General features: G+C 38.0%; 1 protein-coding gene across 8 annotated transcripts in view; it reads left to right on the top strand.

Moving 5' to 3' along the window:
• PUM2 (pumilio RNA binding family member 2) overlaps nt 1-17,625 on the top strand; it is a 70,003-nt gene that overhangs the window by 26,212 nt on the left and 26,166 nt on the right. For 6 of the 8 annotated variants that reach the window (XR_014317194.1, XM_082756985.1, XM_082756981.1 and 3 more), the window contains exons 3-10: nt 2,833-2,938; nt 3,235-3,422; nt 4,064-4,236; nt 7,549-7,819; nt 8,132-8,225; nt 9,757-9,882; nt 11,034-11,173; nt 12,764-12,902. Coding sequence is in view for 7 of the 8 variants with exons in the window: in XM_082756985.1 (XP_082613111.1) it covers nt 2,833-2,938; nt 3,235-3,422; nt 4,064-4,236; nt 7,549-7,819; nt 8,132-8,225; nt 9,757-9,882; nt 11,034-11,173; nt 12,764-12,902 (1,237 nt within the window). In the remaining variant the exon portion in view is untranslated. The remainder of the gene's footprint in view (nt 1-2,832; nt 2,939-3,234; nt 3,423-4,063; nt 4,237-7,548; nt 7,820-8,131; nt 8,226-9,756; nt 9,883-11,033; nt 11,174-12,763; nt 12,903-17,625) is intronic. The other 2 variants (XM_082756982.1, XM_082756984.1) reach the window with 1 other exon arrangement.

Here is a 17,625-nt window from a genome sequence, read left to right as displayed (position 1 = left end):
TCTCTTCTCTGGGCATCTGCTGTTTGCTATTTCAGGGCTGGCATATTGGGCTTCGGGACCCTTAGTTGACCTAATACAGGCATACATGAAAATTAATTGTCAAACAGAATATAAAATAATTTTATTCGGTAACATCTCTTGTTACAGAAAATGAGAGAATCAGTATGCACATAAATTGTTTTAGGGAGAATGTATCCATTTCTGGTGTCAAGACTTCATTTGGAGAAACTGTAGAAAGCTGTGTAGGAATAACTTCTGATCCTAAAAAAAAAGTCCTTAATTTAAGACCCAGTAATTGAGACTGCAGTGACTTATCTGAGCTGGTTAAGAGGCAGCTTTAGTGTAAGTGGTTATCGTCTATGCATGGAAAGGGCTGTGTTCATCTAGCAGAGACATAACGGCGTCCAGTGCCAATACTGAAAAAGATACTTTGAGTGTACTGTTGGAAGAGCTTAGTAAGAAATAGGGCATTTTTTTTCCATTATTTTGAATTAGGAATTGATGTATTTTTGTACAGTTTTTCTTCAACTACAACTGACTGCATTACATAGAGGAAATACTGAGCAAAAGGCATATCAAAGGGTAAAGCAAGATGATTATAGTTACTCGTTATATTTGTGATGACCTGTTCTTGATTACCTTTTTCTGTGGAACTAATCAAATAATTTTTTTCTTGCCTCTTAAACAGGAACACAATTACTCATTTTTTCTTTATTTTAAAAAAAAAAAAAATCAATTTATTTAGATACTTGAGGAACTTCTTGTATATGTATAATTCAGCCAAGAGCTTCTCTTTAAATCTGTTCAATCTTAAATTTAGCCTCTGGATTCATAGATGATGGCATTATGTTTTGAGTTGAAGATTTTTGTTGTGTGCTGGAATAGTTAAGGCTGTAGGAAGTTGAGTGTATGTTTGGAACTTGAGCATGCACTTTAAAACAGAAGAAAAAAAATGCACACAAAACGCTAAACAAACAAACAATAATCCACACACTTTAGCCTTTGCAGCTTTTTATCAGTGAACGGTTTCTTCCTCTGACAGAAATCCTACAAATGAGTTTTGAAATCAAAACCAGTATTGGAGTGTGTTCTGCTTAAATTTGCTTATTGTTTGCCATGGTTTTGTCTGAACACCTGTGTGACGGTGGGATTGTAAAAATGATTGTCCACTTCCATACTGGGAGGTACCTGCTAATTTTATGACACCGAAGATACTACTTGATCAGTTTTTGTTCAGACCTCCACTTCTGTTATTCCTTACAGCTCTGATCTCAGCTGGAAATATCTTTGAATTTCTATTGGGTTGCATTTAATATAAAATGTGGTTCTCCTTCCCTCTCTCAAACCTGACATTTCACAGATGACATGAAGTGCTTGCTTGCTGTTATAATAATGTCACAAAATGAAAAGCAAGTAGTGTTGTGGTCTTGGTGCAAAATTACCACATGAAGCAGAAAAAGATTAATAGATTGTCTGGGTTGATATGAAATTTGCAATCTTTTGCTTTCTAGTTGACCTGTAATTTTAAGATTCCATGCATGTTTTCAAACCCTCAGATGGCTGGCTTCATCCAGCTCTTAAACCTGTAAAACTTCATATCCTGGTGCTCCCAAGGTGGTGGTGGCTCTCCCATGTATCGAGGGAGAGGACATCTGTCAGGGCAGGTCATAGCTACGATACTCTTGCAACTATAGTACAGTCCCATAAATAGTTCTGTTGGGCTTTGGCTGTTGGTCATCTCTAACCCCAGTCTTTGTGTTACTGAATTTTTTATGTAAAGAACCCAGGGATTTAAGTATATAGCTTAGTTAATCAAAATATTTTTGTGCTAAAAGTTCTGGGAGACACAGGAAACATCAGTCAGCAATCCTTAAGTTACCAGAGAGGAGCTCCTTTCACCTCTGTTGTTTCATTATTAATATCTGTGACCTGCTAATGGCAGTCTTAACCTCTGCTTTAAGCAGCTTTCATGAACTCTTTTAAAGCTACATTAAGAAAAAAAAAGTGTCGTTAATAGTTCTATTGAGGCTTGTATTAGGCAGATGTGAAGTTGAATGATTTTTCCTATCAGATAAGCAACAGGAGAGAGATTCTTATTTGTTTGTTGCTTTGGTCATGTCACACCAAGCCTCGTTCTTGAAGACAGTACAGAAGTGATTCTGATACTGATAACTTCAACAAGCTTGAAAACTTCCTTTAGAAGTAGTAATGAAAAAAATCATACAGCTAAATGAAATGGCTGGTAGGTGCAACTGCAAATGTGATGGTCAGTGACTTGTAACCAGCAGATCCGTATGGTGTGGAGAAGCTGACGTGTCGTGGTGTGGGTTGGTTGCTTTCTGAAGTTTGGAGCATGATCCGTTTGAGTGAGCAGAGCTTTATAATGAACTGCTTCTGTTTCTGTTCGTCACGATGGTATTGGTTAAAGGCCAAGCTTCTGAGCCAAAATGTGGAGAAGGCAGCGTTATGTTAACATTTCTGAGAGGATTGACTTGGTTTAACACAGGGATTAATGTGATTAGCGTTTTATCAGAGCTGCTTCTATATTCACTATCGCTTCCTCATAACTTGAGAATCTGTCTTATTGGGGTCATTTCAACATATATATTTTTTTAATACAGCATCAGCAACAACTTTTAAGTCTTTTTTTTTAAATTATTCCTTGGTTGTGCACGCTTCCTTATGTAAAGCTAACTTTGGTATTGGCCTCTCTAAAACAAATTGCCTGTCCTCTTTGTTATACTATTTATTTTTTTACCTATCTATCTATTTTCTTTATCTATCTTTTTTACCTATCTATTTTAAATAAAACAATTTTCTCTTTTTAAACAGCTTTTACCTGCCAAAAAGTTTTGGGAACCTGATGATTCAGCAAAAGATGGACAAAAAGGGATATTCCTTGGTGATGAGTGGAGAGAGACTGCATGGGGAACTCCTCGTAAGTGATAAATTATGTACTGAGAAATCAATCATGTTTAGTAAGTGTTATTTCAAAGTAAAATATTACAATAAATGATAGGTGTATGTTTAATTTGTTTTTCCTTTTGTTTTAGTTGGAAAAATCTATGTTTCACTGGTGTTTGTGTGCTAAAAATACTTTTTGAAAGTGAGGTTTGGATTTTCTTATGTACTTGAATTTTGGTCTCGTTTCACTTCTCATCTGCAATGAAATGCAAAAATATAACAAGTTGTGTTCAGAAAGTACAATTGTGATTATTTATTTATTTTTAACAGACCATTCTATGTCCCAGCCTATTATGGTACAGAGAAAGCCTGGACAGGGTTTTCATGGAAACAGTGAAGTAAATGCTGTATTGTCTCCGCGATCAGAAAGTGGTGGCCTTGGAGTGAGCATGGTAGAATATGTGTTAAGTTCCTCTCCAGCTGATAAATTGGATTCCCGGTTTAGGAAAGGAGCTTTTGTAAGTAACATAGTGTTAAGCTTGCTTAGTTATCTACTGTAGTCTTACTGAATTACGTGGTTATATTTTCTACCTAATTTGTTCATTTTTTTATCTCTTCTTTTTAGAAGGAAGTGTGTAGTTGCTATCTGCCTTTCTTCCTTGGTTGGAGGGGGCAGAAGAGGTCAGAGGGAAGTGGTTTGGGAATCTTGACTAAATAGCTGTCTTAAAAACAGTACTTTCCTAATACCTTTAAATAAAGGTAGGAAAAAAGATCGCAAATCCATTAATTTAAAATCTGTAATGGGCTTTATTTTAGAACTTCCTATTTTGTGTTTCAGTATAAGGGGGTTTCATGTACTGGATGTTTTAACTGTGTAAGATAAAGTTTAATTTGAGGTGTTACTGCTTTAACAGTGCCGCTATAGTTAAGGTTGAGTTAGCTCTTCCATTATAAATCTTGGCATTCCTTTTCACATTCTGGCAGTTATTAATTGCATGTGGTTGAAACTTGATGACCAAGTTACCCACCAAATGCAATTTCATTGAAAACAAACTGTTTGTATTGTTTACGTGCACTGTAGTGTAGAATTAGGTCACCTTGTGGTGCTCCTATTGTGTTCTGTTAAATACTCAGAATCAAACAGATTCTTTTTCCTCAGGGCACTAGAGATGCTGAAACAGATGGACCTGAGAAAGGAGATCAGAAAGGCAAGGCTTCTCCATTTGAGGAGGACAAAAACAGAGATCTTAAACAAGGAGATGATGAGGATGTTACTAAAATAAATGGCAGAGGTTTGCCAAATGGAATGGATGCCGATTGCAAAGATTTTAAGTAAGCTTTTAACTGTTTCTCAAGAAGACGAGCATGTCTCTTAAGGCATTATTACAGTTCTGGTTTGTGTGTCAGCTTTAAGCATTATCCAGCTGCAGAGTGATTCTTGCTGCTACCTCACGTCCTCCCTTTCCCACTGTGCCACATGTTTCTTAGGATGTCATTAGTGTGTGTATCACTTCTCATGAGCCAGGTTCATCTTAATAAAGTCTTTCTTCAGAGTAAGTGAGTACCTTCTCGATGTGGTGAATTAAAGAGGGATGAAAGCTTTCACCCTTTTAATTGCAAAGAAAATTCCTTTCTCTCTCTCTGCTTCTTTTTAATACTTTATAACTTTTGCATCTGATTGTTGCTGTAGAGAGATAGCCCTGCAGAATTTTAATTTGCCTTCTAATTTTGCTGGTGGATACCGCAGTCTAACACAGCTACTTCCCCACAAAAGTTTTTGTAGAAACCATTTATTTGGCTAAGGGGAAACGATGTATTTCTCTATTCACACAGCTGAATGTTACCTATTTGCAATATAGAATGGTGTTACGATTTAATTTGCTTTCTTATTAAACAAAATGGAGCAAGCTCAATGTTTTTGAAGTACAAACTCCTATAGGACAGCACAGCCACCCTGTTTTTGTTTTTGTTTTCATAATAATAAAATGCATTTTAAATTGGGTGTTTTTAGAGAACTAATCTTTGGTTTTAAATGACTGGTGCATTTATAACTGTCACACAGAAGAGTTAGCAGGGTTAGAAAACTAGAGCGCTGCTCATAAATTTGTATTGATGTGATGAACGTGACTGAATAGTTGTAATTTCATTAGTTTATAATTAAACACTTATATTAAAATGTGTGTTTGAATCCCATATGTAAGTATTTCTTATCCTTTTTAAAAAAACAACACAGTGTAGTCACTTGAGGCTAAGGAAGGAGTTTTCAGGCCTATTTTTCAGGACACGTCATTGAAAAGAATATGTATCAACCATATCAGAGAGCTCAAGCTAATTACCTCCTTCCGGGAGCATATGCAAAATAAATTTGCTTCCAATATCATAAGTAGAAAATGCAGAATAAATTTTGTCCCGCTTTTCTTTTCCGGAGTTTATTTCAGTTTTAAAATACTTGATTGCAAAGTACCTTTTGTATTATTTAAAGAGGGAAATGACTAAAAACTAGTGCAAAAAAGCATCCAAAGCCAGTAAACCTCTCAAAACATAAGGTCGTCCAATTTAAATGGCCCATGTAAAGTGATGGTATAGAGCCCTCCACTTAGAGGTTTATAATTGAAGTATTGACACAACTTTAACTATAGCAAGAACAGCACCAATATGAGGAGCTTCCTATGCTACGTAAACAAGTATTAACAAAGAAACTTTGTCCTGTCTTCCTCCTTGTATTTTTATTGTACTTACTCATGGCATTTTTTTAAACTAAAATACGTATTGAAATAACTGCCTCTTCCTTTTGTTCTTCAGTCTTTTGATACTGTATGTCACTTGGGAAGAATAAGGAATGTTAAATGGCTTCAAACTCAGGTTTATTCATTGAGCAAGATACACTTGCTAGCTAGGATACTTAGATGATAGCCTGTACGTTGTACATGACTGAATGTGACAAAAACAAAACAAAACAAAAAAACTACTGTAAAAAAAAACTGCTTTATCCTGAAATATTTTGTCCAAAGTAGTAGATTATATTGTACTGTTGACTGAGCACATGAAAAGACTGCTTTCAAGTTAAACAGTCTTTAGAGTTGATATTAGCAAGTGCATAAGTACTAGCAGATCTCTTGGCATTGATCTTATGCTTTGGTGAAGAAGAGGGACTTCAGCTTTGGAGCCCTGAGGAGGGAGGAGAACAGGTACTAAAGGCTGTGTCTCTATCTTAGAATTAGTGTTCAGGCAGTGTAGTGTTGGAATAGATACAATTTTAGTCCTGCAGGGTTGCTTTTTTTGATTATGAATCCAGTCTTCACAAATAAAGCAGGTTTGCCTGGAATTTGTGTGTTTCCTGCGAAATGATAGATTGCTGTAATCACAGCGCTCAACACAACTAATGTGTTAAGGGATCATAGACACAACTCACTCCTGGTAGCTGACATTAAATTATTGTCAGTAAAGAAAGGCTAGTCTAAACAGAAGATAAAATACCAGTCCAAATTAAGGTACCCTAAATTTAACGAAATGCAGGATTGGGAATCTGTTGAGGATGTGACTCCGCTGACACCTCAGTTCAGGTGTTTGCATGCAGGTATTTGCAGGTGCACTGGGAGATTCTCCTGTAGTCAGTGGAGATGCAGTCAGTAAAGCAGTGGAGATGTGAGAATGATTCAGCTTTTACTCTGCAGTTACTTCCTAGTGACTGGTCAGTTGAGTTGCTATCTAGGCTCTGTCAATGGCACTAACTAAATTTTCATCCTCAGTAGGGTTTTAAACACCAGTGCACCTACAGATGCCTAAGTGTAGCCATCTAAATCCCAGACAGTCCCCTCCAGCTCTTCCCATTTGGAAAGCTGAACCTCAGGGCTTTGACACAGTAAACAATTTCCAGCTGCATCTCTCTGACTTGCTGTCAAAAGAAAAAAGGACACTCACGTTTTTGCTCCATCCTAAGGATTTTCCTCTGGAACAATGGGCTGTGTTTATTCTTAGGAAAGTTGAGATGGAATGGATGGGGTTATAGTAGGGACACTTTTTTCCCCTGAGCAATCATCTGGTGTAGTCTATTAAATCACTTGTGTAGGACATGAAATGTTTTAATTGAGTGCTAAATGAGGGACTTCCAGTTTTACTTAGAGGTGAAAAATGTATTGTTTGCTTTGAGATGTGAAGGATACTAGCTCTATTGTATGTTTGTCTTTCCCAGTTGAAGTTTTATTGTTTCCTTCTCTCCTTTGGCATGAGATCCACTTAGCCATGTCCTTTTATTTATTTTTAATTATTTCTCTTCAGTGTGCTTTATAGTAATTGTCACCCCCAAAATGCAGTAAAGAGCCATCCCAAAAGTTACAGGTTATTGCAGTTCACTTCACTGTAAATAGCCTCAAAGTTTAGTTTGTTGTTCCTCTTACAATGATTTAGAGACATGTATATTCTAAAGTTTAAAAGAAAAAAAAAAAGAAAGAAAAAGGAATTATGCTTTGAAATGAAATATATCCTTTATCTTGAGCCATCAGTGCATGCTGGTTAAAATCAGTCTGTTGTTCTCCTTTGTAACATCTCTGTTCAGAGATCCCTTTAAAGTAGAAATGCTGTACTCTGCCAATAGACAGTGTTATTTAAGACTGTAAGAGCCTATCTTGAATTTCTTCTAAACAGTCGTACCCCTGGAAGTCGACAAGCCTCCCCAACAGAAGTAGCTGAACGCTTGGGTCCCAATCCTAGCACCACAGAAGGATTAGGTCCACTTCCCAATCCTACAGCCCACAAGCCTCTGGTAGAAGAATTTTCAAATCCAGAAAATCAGAATCTAGATGCCATGGAACAAGTTGGTCTTGATTCTCTACAATTTGACTATCCTGGCAATCAGGTACAAATGGACTCTTCGGGAGCTACTGTAGGACTTTTTGACTACAATTCTCAGCAGCAGGTTAGTACTGGACTTGAAAAGATGCCAGATGAGTCCTTTAAGTTATGCATTATCCAATTTGATAGTTGTTTAAGCATGTAATGAATTTTGTTTTATTATATGTCCTTGACGTAGTTAAAGGGAAATATATATTTAATCTGGAAGAATATTGGTGTGTAATTTTCCAGTTAAGTAACTTAGGGTAGAAGCCTGGTTTAAAATCTTTTTTTTTTTTTTTTTTTTTAATAAATAAATCCCAGTAAATTATAGCCATGACTTTTGAAAACTGAAGTGCTTCTTTTTGTTTTTTTTTTTTTTTTTTTTTCCTAATAGCTTTTCCAGAGGACTAATGCTCTGACTGTTCAACAGTTAACAGCAGCCCAGCAGCAGCAATACGCCCTGGCTGCAGCTCAGCAGCCACACATAGGTGAGGTTTTTGTCAAGTGCAGCAGGTGTCTGTGGCAAACATTTGTGTGTGATGCTCTGATATACTCCTGTGTTTCACCTGCTCGATTCTAATTTAGTTAGATTGGTCTATTTTAGCTCATTTTAGTGGTCCTTCTGAAAACTGCCCCGAATTACTGCGTAAGACAGTCCTGCCCTTAGAAAATGCTGTTTCCTGATTCATTCTCGTGTGTAATTTTTTTAATTTTGAACTGTCAAGGTAAAGAAACGAAAGGTACTTTAAATAAGAAAAATCTCCAATAATTAGTGATAGAAACAGCACTTTTATTATGCTGTTATGCAGTTCAGTATTTTTGATAGTCCAGCTAAAACCATTGTATAGTAGAATTTGGAAATCAAACTTAGTGTTTGGGTTGATTAATTCTTTCTTTGTTAATGGCATCAAACAATACCTCTTGGTTTCTGGAAAAAAATTCTTTAGCAAGAATTTTTGCTGTCTGTTAAAGTAATGCAGTGAACGAATTGAATGCATAAAGTTCTTGCATGAAGCTCACTACCAGCTCAGCAAGGAGGCTAAGTTTCAGTGACACCAGTATCAGTTTTATCAGCCACTGTGGCAAAGATGTGCGTTTGGGGAGGTAGAAGCAGGTGAGGTTGGCACATACGAGGAAGCAGTTCCTCATTTAGGGAAGGGAGCTCCTCAAATTCTGGCACAGTAGGACAGATATGAAGACACTGTAAAAGTGGTGGCTCTTCAGCATCATCCAGTTGATGGATACAGACTTGGAGTTGGGAGCGAGGCAGGCTGAGACATTTGTGTGAGACCACGAGTCCTCTCTAATGCCTTGCTTTGCCTTCTGAACTGCAGAGAAGCCCCCTTCCTACTAAGTGCTGACTGAGCATTCAGCATTCGTAACAAATTTAGCAGCCAGCCTCCTGTTTGGAAGGAGGAACATAGTTTGATGCCTAGCTTGATGGTTCTTCAGTTGTTGCCTTCCGTTACAATCTTTACATCAAATTTAGATGCTTGTGGAAGTGAGGTTAGCATTTCATAACTGGATAATTTAAATCAGATACCTGGTTTTTAAATATCTGATTGTTGTCTTTTTGTTTTGTTTTGCTACTGTCAGTGGAAAGAGGTTTATGTATCTAGCAGGTGATTCCTTATCTGGCTGATGCACCCAAGATACTAGATGGTTTGTCTGATGCAGATTTAGTTGTAAGACTAGTGAGACACGTAGATGGTTAAAGTTTGGCAAGGTAAATTCCACCTGGAATATTCCATTCTGTTTAAGGGTGGATAGATATATGAGATAATTTCTTTGGAGTCTGTAGATCAGCACTACAAAGCCGTTAGGCTCTGGGAGCAGTAACAAAGGACTGGTGAGGAGAGAAAGAAGCTTTGATTTTTATAAGGCTGTATCTGCTCTTACAAACTTCCGAAGTGTAAGCAGTTCTGATTGTAACAGATATGCCTTGTGATTTGTTTGGTTTGAGTATGATAATGCTTGCTAAGTATGTTAGCTATAATTAAACTCTGTTTATTACTGTAGCAGGCGTATTCTCAGCAGGCTTGGCTCCAGCTGCTTTTGTGCCAAACCCATACATTATCAGTGCTGCTCCTCCAGGTACTGACCCATACACTGCAGCTGGATTAGCTGCAGCAGCCACCCTAGCAGGTAACTGAATGCTTTCTGGTGTTTATCTTGATCATTTTCCTGAATGAAATTAGAAAGTCCATCCCGTTTATTTTTTGTTAAAGGTATTTCTAGGAAGGAGGGACTTGTAGGGAAATATTTGCAGTTTTGAATTTTTTCAATCTGTAAAGGAGTTCAGTTCTCGTTACATATGCATTCGGAATATTTCTTTCCTTTGGGCATCTGTATGCAACAGGTTTCTTCTTTTCTAAAAAAGAGTTTATCATTAATGAGGTTGTATCTGACATTAGTAGAACATCTTATTTTCAGAAGATGAGACAGCTGGCATTTCCTCCTACGTTTTTACTCAGTGCATGAGTTTTCTAATTCCAGATTTTCTCCTTCCCAGTGGGCATGAGAATAAAGTGGGTCTCCAGTGTGCTCAAACCCAGGCACCAGATAAAAAAAAAATCTCTTTAAAAGTTGATACCGCTGTGAAACAACACTACTGAGCATTCAAGTCCCAGCTTAGTGCTCAGACCTGAGCCTAACATTTCAAAAAATTCCAGAACTCCAGTTGGTGGTTTCACAGGAAAGGCAGTAGAACAGATGTATTATGTATTCGCATATTTACTTGTATACAACACAATGATATAAAAAGCTCTTTATAAGAAGAAATAATAAGCATTCTTCTGTGTGTTCTATATACCAGCAGGTTGAAAGGTAAGCGTGCAAGATTAAGCACACGCTGCAGTGTGTGTTGTAGCGGGCAGGGAGGGAGAGGCAGTAGTCGTACACATAAAGGAGTTACACAGAAAGGAGGAACAGTGGATGGCCAAAGGCTCAGTAAATCACTGCTGGGGGGATGAATGTGGCTCATTCCATGATGTCCTTTTTCCAGCCGTGGGAACTGATTTTGAGTGTTCTTTGATTAAGCATTAATTACTTTAAGTTTTCCCTTTTATCACCTGAGCTTTATCACTTTTCTTGGAGAAGTTACAACTTCATAAGAATCGTTTAAATTAACCCATTTGTGTTAATATATCCTTTTGGCTAATATGGGAGAATTTATTTTTTAATACTGATTTTCGTTTGACATTTAGAAGATAGATCAATGAGAGATGCTACAAGCAATGTAAACAATTATTTTAATTGGCTGCAACAGATAGAATAATCAAGTTCTCTGTTTTTAGGTCCTGCTGTGGTTCCACCTCAGTATTACGGTGTTCCATGGGGGGTGTATCCAGCCAATTTATTTCAGCAGCAAGCTGCAGCAGCAAATACAACAGCAAATCAGCAAGCGGCTTCACAGGCACAACAGGGGCAGCAACCGGTACGTTCCTCCTGTAAAGGAGACATGCCTTTAAAGCCCTAACTTACCTTTTTCAATCTGTAAAACAGATTAGATTCCAGAAGACTTTACTGGACTCCTTGTTCTGTTGTAACAGTGGCTGAACATTAATGAATTTACTGTTTGATTTCTTTTAGTTCTCAATTTCTTTACATTAATGTACATTACTCTTAAAATTCACTTATTGCATACCAAATATTTGGTTTGTTTTGCAATCTCAATTTCTAAAAATAGATGAAAAATAATTCCTTGAATCTAGGATACTGTGCTGTTATGAGTTTACCTGTCCAGATAACATGGTGTGTGTACTTAAACTTTAAAGTAAAATTTAAAACTAATCTAGGAAAATAAACATGAGGGCTGGAAAGGGGATGGAATGGTAATTTATATTACAACACCCGTGTGTTTCCTGTTATTTTTACCTTGGTAAATCATGACTAAGGAATTGGTACAAGAACTTGTTGGGATTTTCCTTAAGTGACTTGAAAAAATAATAATAATTTTCTACAGTTATTCTTGATGCAGTTTTGAAGCTTTAATGTGATACTCCAGTACAAAAAAAATGGCCTTTTTTTCCAGAAATGAAAAATTCAAGATTTATAATAACGTTATGCTTGATAGATGCTTGAATGAATATTAGTTCATTTTCTACTAGCTATATGGTTAACTTCAGTGTCATTTGTAGGATTTTGATGTATAAGAGATGACTTAGAGTTACCATGAAAAACTTCAAGTTTCCTTATCATCATGGTTTTGGTATTTGGTGGAGCTTTCCTCCTACTGATCATGGTTATTGGTGAACTGCATCAGTTGAATTTGCATCTCCAGTAGCCTTTTGCTTTCTCTATAAAAAATAATATCCAGTTGGTACAAATCACATGTAATATATTTTATGGGGATATATTGTAAATCTAGGGGGTTGGAGTTAAATGATCTTTAAGGTCCCTTTCAACCCGAGCCATTCTATGATATTGTTTTCTTCTTATTTTGGACCCAGAAAATATTATTTAAGCTGAGGGGAATAAAGTAGTTGCAATAATTTTGATTGCTTTTTCAATCTGATTGATTCCCACAGGTAGGCTGTCAGAACATAATAAAAGAAACTTGTGTTGTAGGGTGATGTGTTACATGAATTTTTAAACCTTAATGGGTGCATTTTTACAGCATTGTTGGCAGAGTACTAGTAATTATTTAGACTACAGGCTTTGAAGTATTTATACTAACACTGATCGAGTGCCTGAGAGTAATGTAAGCAAGTAATAAATGTATTTGTCAAGGAAGGACGAGTGTTCAGTTAATCTGGATCACAAATGTTACCACTTTCAGATTTTCTTTCTTACTTCATGCTCATTATCATTGATGAAGCATACATATACTTTGTCACACCTGTGAGCAAATTCATTTGCTTGTTTTTCTTTATATATCCTTGAAACTGATAAGGTGGAGTATTCACAATACGAAATTCAAAATTTATATCAAATATGCAAAGCAACTGTTCTAGACCTTTTGCAGGATATGATGGATTTGTTTTCTCACCTTTTAAGAAAATGGTGTCATGTTGGCCTTTTGCAGGTTCTGCGTGCTGGAGCAACTCAGCGCCCACTTACCCCCAATCAGGGTCAGCAAGGGCAGCAGGCAGAGTCACTTGCAGCAGCTGCAGCAGCAAATCCAGCTTTGGCTTTTGGTCAGGGTCTTGCTACAGGCATGCCAGGTATGTACATCTACCACTGAATTAAGAGCATACTTGAATGTTAAAATATTGGTGGTGTTAGATACCAACTTAACTATCAAAGTCCTGCTATGTTTATGAATAACTTCTTAGAATTGAGTTTTACATAGTCATATGTTCATAAAATACTCACACAGGATTCTTCAAACACAAGAAGTCAATCGAGCATTTTTGATTTGAAGCATTTTCTCTGCTGTTACAAATGCATGCACAAGGGATATCACAATTTCATATGTAATGAAGCAAATCATGCTGTCTTAAAAGGTTATTAATTGTTTAAATGGTTACTCCGATGCAACATGAAGTAATAATTTATCTTTCTGAAGTATTTTTTTTTACCTGTGTCATGTTATAATAATTTAAAATCTAAAAATCAGAACCCAAAAATAAATTTAAAAGGAAATTACTGCCTAATTTCCTCTGAAGACCTCAATGTGCTTGAAGTGGATGTACTCCAAAGTTTTTCCTAATCCCATTCCTGCTGAAAACTCCATGTCTTCAGCACGCATGGCTTCTGACTTCTAGGGAATGGTTATTCTGTGTCTCAGTACATGTGCCATAAATTCATAATGTCAGTTTGAATTTCAGCATCCTTTTTAAATGCTAGGTACAATTACCTGAGCAAGAACAAGTAACGCATACTTGGCCCTTCTTCAGTATCAAAGTTAAGTTTTTACACAGTTAAATCAGGTAAAGTTGATGGTAGCTGCAAAAACACTCCACTTATACAGGTTGTGTCCCTTGTTAGCAGTACTGCGAAAATGCCTTGCAGCCTACAGATGGATGGATACAGTTCGTCACTGGGTGCTCTGGGACTGCACTGCATGCTTCACCCAGCAGTGGGATTTCATACCTCTAGCTGCAGAATAGACTGACTATTGTACGTTGTCTGCTCTGTTTTATAACTTTTATTTTGTTCCGTGCAGTACTATCTTCAGCTTTTAGCATCTTTCTCTTCCTCCTAAAATGAGAAGTCATCAAAGTGTGCTGTCATAGCACCTTTCAAGTGGTTTCTCTGCGCCTCCCCAAAGCAGCAGAGAAGGCCTGCAAACAGCACAGCTTATCAGAGATGCTGTAGGCATCTTTGCAAAAGCCTCAAAGGCTTATCTGTGCCTTTTTGTGTGTGTTCTGTGGTTTGCTTTTTTGTTTGTTACTGCTGCTTATTAGCTCTTCCTTTCCACATGGAGCTTGAGGATTGTGGAGTGGCCTGTGCCTTGTAGCAAGCTTGTGACACTTAGCTGTAATCAGATCTGAGAAGGCCTTCGTTATAGGAAGACTTAAATGTGGCATTATTTTATAAAAGTATCCACATTAGATAATTCAAGGGTAGTTCTTAAAGCTCACAAAAGGCAAAAGCCCCCTCTCATCCGAGGTGCAAAGAGAATGTCTGAAATCTACTAAGTCTATTTCCAAAAAAATTATTGGTCTCTTTTAAAATCATCAAAAGTGAAATAGGTTTGTCACTGGAGTTGTGCAGTTACATTTGAAGTTCTTCTGGTCCTGTAGCAAGTCATCCAGTAACAAGAGTTCTTAAACCAGGCAGTTTCTGGTAAGAAGAATGCGCAAGGCAAGGTTGGAGGGTACTCCCAATTTCATCATCTATGTTCAGTACACATCTGTTTCTCCAAATAAAACCAGTCTTTATCACAGAGGAGGGCTGCGTTGGGCTTAGTCATCTGGATTTGGGAATTTCCGTGACCTCAGTGGTCTGAGGAGCTGTTGTGCTCCCAGGAGATGTAGCTGCTGTACAGATGCTGCAGGGCTGCTCTGTTTACCCTTAAATAAATGTCTGGTGGCTTAATCACGTGGAGGATTTTGTTGCTTGCATAGGCTAAGTCAGGTGTAACTCCAGTTATATCCAGTTCACCCAAGTCTAGCTGACAATGCAGTGGTGCATCTAGCGTGCAGATGGACGTCATCACAGAATGGCTTGGGTTGGAAGGGACCCCAAAGAACATCCAGTTCCGACCCCAAAGATCATCCAGTTCCAACCCCCTGACACAGGCAGGGACACCTCCCACCAGACCAGGTTGCCCAAAGCCCCATCCAGCCTGGCCTTGAGCACCTCCAGGGATGGGGCATCCACAGCTTCTCTGGGCAGCCTGTGGCAGTGCCTCACCACCCTCTGAGTAAAGAACACGTATATAAGTTGTCTGAATTATGTGCATAAAACACTAAAATCAACAGTTTCGGTTTATTGGCATTGGGAGTTTTATTACCTAGAAGAATTTGTAGTGTGCCATTGCACTGGGCTGTGCATTCTGTACCTCCCAGGAAATAGAAGTCAAATTTAATTGTGGCAGATATACAGGGAATTAAGGGTATTGGCAAAATTGGAATGGTTATAGCAAGTCTAAATCATTTACTGATAGGAAAATACGTGCTGAATGTGATTTGTTGAGAGGAAAAGCACAGAGATAAGGCTGTGTATATCTTTGTCAAGACAAGCAAAAGGATACAGCACTTCAGTTCTCGGTGAGCTTGGGAGACTGAAGCGGAGGATGCAACATTTAAGGAAAGAAGATGAAAAGCTGAATAAATTTTCAAATCTGTATGCAGAGGAGAATAGCTGGATCTTGGGAATGTTCAGAAGGAAGAAGCTGTAAATTTCTCTACACAGGGACTCCACAGTGACTTGCAGGTTATGATCCAGAGTGGGGGGAGAGGTGTCAGGGTGGTGGTGTTAAAAGGGGCAGATAAGTGAGCTGGCAGTAGGAAGTGTCACATCTGTCAACTTGAGCAGAGAGAAGTGACAAACTTTGACATATGTTTGGCGTAAACCTGTGTCATCAGCGAGGGAAGATGCATAGAGAGAAAGGAGTAGGAGATCTGGGCAGAGCTTTGTGTTATTATATATATAAAAAAGTGAGAAGAGTGTACGAACTAGCCAATGAAAGGCACTGAAGAAATTACTGGATGGATAAAAGCAATGCCGAGCATGGGTTGTAAGAGCCAAGAGAACATAATCTCCTCTCGTTTTCTCATTCTGTAAGAACATTTAAGGTTTGTGTGACAAGAATCCAAAAACTTTTCAACGTGTGGCTTTGGAGACATTTGGAAATGATTTCAGTAAAGCAGAACACTGGTAAACCAGGATGTTTATTTTAGTATTCCCTGCTGATCTTGAGACAGTAAGTGTAGGTAGAGCAGCCAAGTTCTAAGATGAAAGGTGTGCTTAGGATATGATTAGGAAGCAGAGTGTGCTTTCTTCTTGTTCCACTCTAAGACCACGGGAAGCTTGAATGTGAAGTCACCGAAATGAGGTTTGATGGCTGTTAATTTGAGGGGGAAATTGCATAGCCACAGGGAGGAGGAGAGTTGATGGAGAGGTAATAAAAAACAAAACGCGAGGAGAGAAGGAATTAGAGTGGAGAAGACCTGGCAAGTCACCATCGTGCCTTTGAGAAGGGAGAAAGGTGGGAAATAGTGTCTGTTGTTGTGCATGCCTCTCTGGGGTAGGGCACAAAGCTTGTCAAATACAGTGTGATGAGGGAGGGGATGGCAGAAGGCTTCAACTTTGCCATGAGAGCTGCTGTTCTTCCATATTTGTGATGTCAAAGCAAATAATTTTATGCCTCGCTTTGAGGCTCCAGATGCACTTGGCAAGGTCTCAGATATTAAATAATCTCTGTGTTGCTTTCTTCTGGTGGCTTGAGTAGAAAGCAGAGAGGTGCTGTTATGTGTCACCTCAGAGACGAGGAGTGTGGAAGCATCCCTCCATTCTCATACTTAGCTCAGGCCTTCTGAATCACAGAATCATCTGGGTTGGAAGAGACCTCCAAGATCACCGAGTCCAGCCTCTGACCTAACACTAACCAGTCCTCCACTAAACCATATCCCTAAGCTCTACATCTAAACGTCTTTTAAAGACCTCTAGGGATGGTGACTCAACCACTTCCTTGGGCAGCCAAATTCCAATGCCTAACAACCCTTTTGGTAAAGAAGTTTTTATTTTCTGGATGGGCTGTATCTCAGTGCTAATGACTTAGCTTATTATTACTAGTTTTAAGTGGCCTGTTTGTGGTTGGTGTAAGAGTGGCAAGTAAGTGTCAAGAGAATTGTGGATTTTTTTAATACAAAGGTCAAGTGCAAGTTGCTTCTGTTTTTTAATTTGGTGGTTATTGTTCTCAGTTACTTTATGAAAACTGAAATTAATGTGTTAAACTACATTAGTATTAATTCCAGAAAATTTAATTACTACAGTAGGGTAATTTTTTTTTAATTTTTCTTTTTCACATTGGAAGATAGGCTTATTTACATTATGTGGGCCTGAAGTCATATAAGAGTGCTGTGTATTAGTTTCAGGTGAGATCAAGGGTGTAAATACATGATCAGTCCTTTTTTAGCTGTAGCATTGTCTGTGGGTTCGAACATCTGGAGAGAGTAGGTGGACAGAGCAAATCCTGGTAAGTGTTAACCAGTTCTGAGTTTTGGAAAAGTGTTTTTCTATGATAACAGCAACAACCCAAAGCAGGACCAGCATGATCTTACCAATTAAACGTGCTATGAGTAGAAGTAGAAAAGGAAAAGGTAATTAAATATTGTTAAATTAAACATTAAAATTATCAGTCTCACATCTCCCTAGCTTGGGAAGAGGTGAAGGTAGTGGAGCAGCACAACTCAGTTGTGCAGGTGGAATAGGCAGTGGCAGTTAAAGTTTTTGGACCAATTTCATTGTAAGACCCTGCTTTGGTTCTTTTTAGCT

This window comes from Aythya marila (assembly GCF_965140915.1).
Source record: "Aythya marila genome assembly, chromosome: 3".
Classification (NCBI taxonomy): Eukaryota; Metazoa; Chordata; class Aves; order Anseriformes; family Anatidae; genus Aythya; species Aythya marila.
The sequence above is the reverse complement of the archived record's forward strand: the minus strand, read 5'-3'. Positions and strand labels throughout refer to the sequence as shown.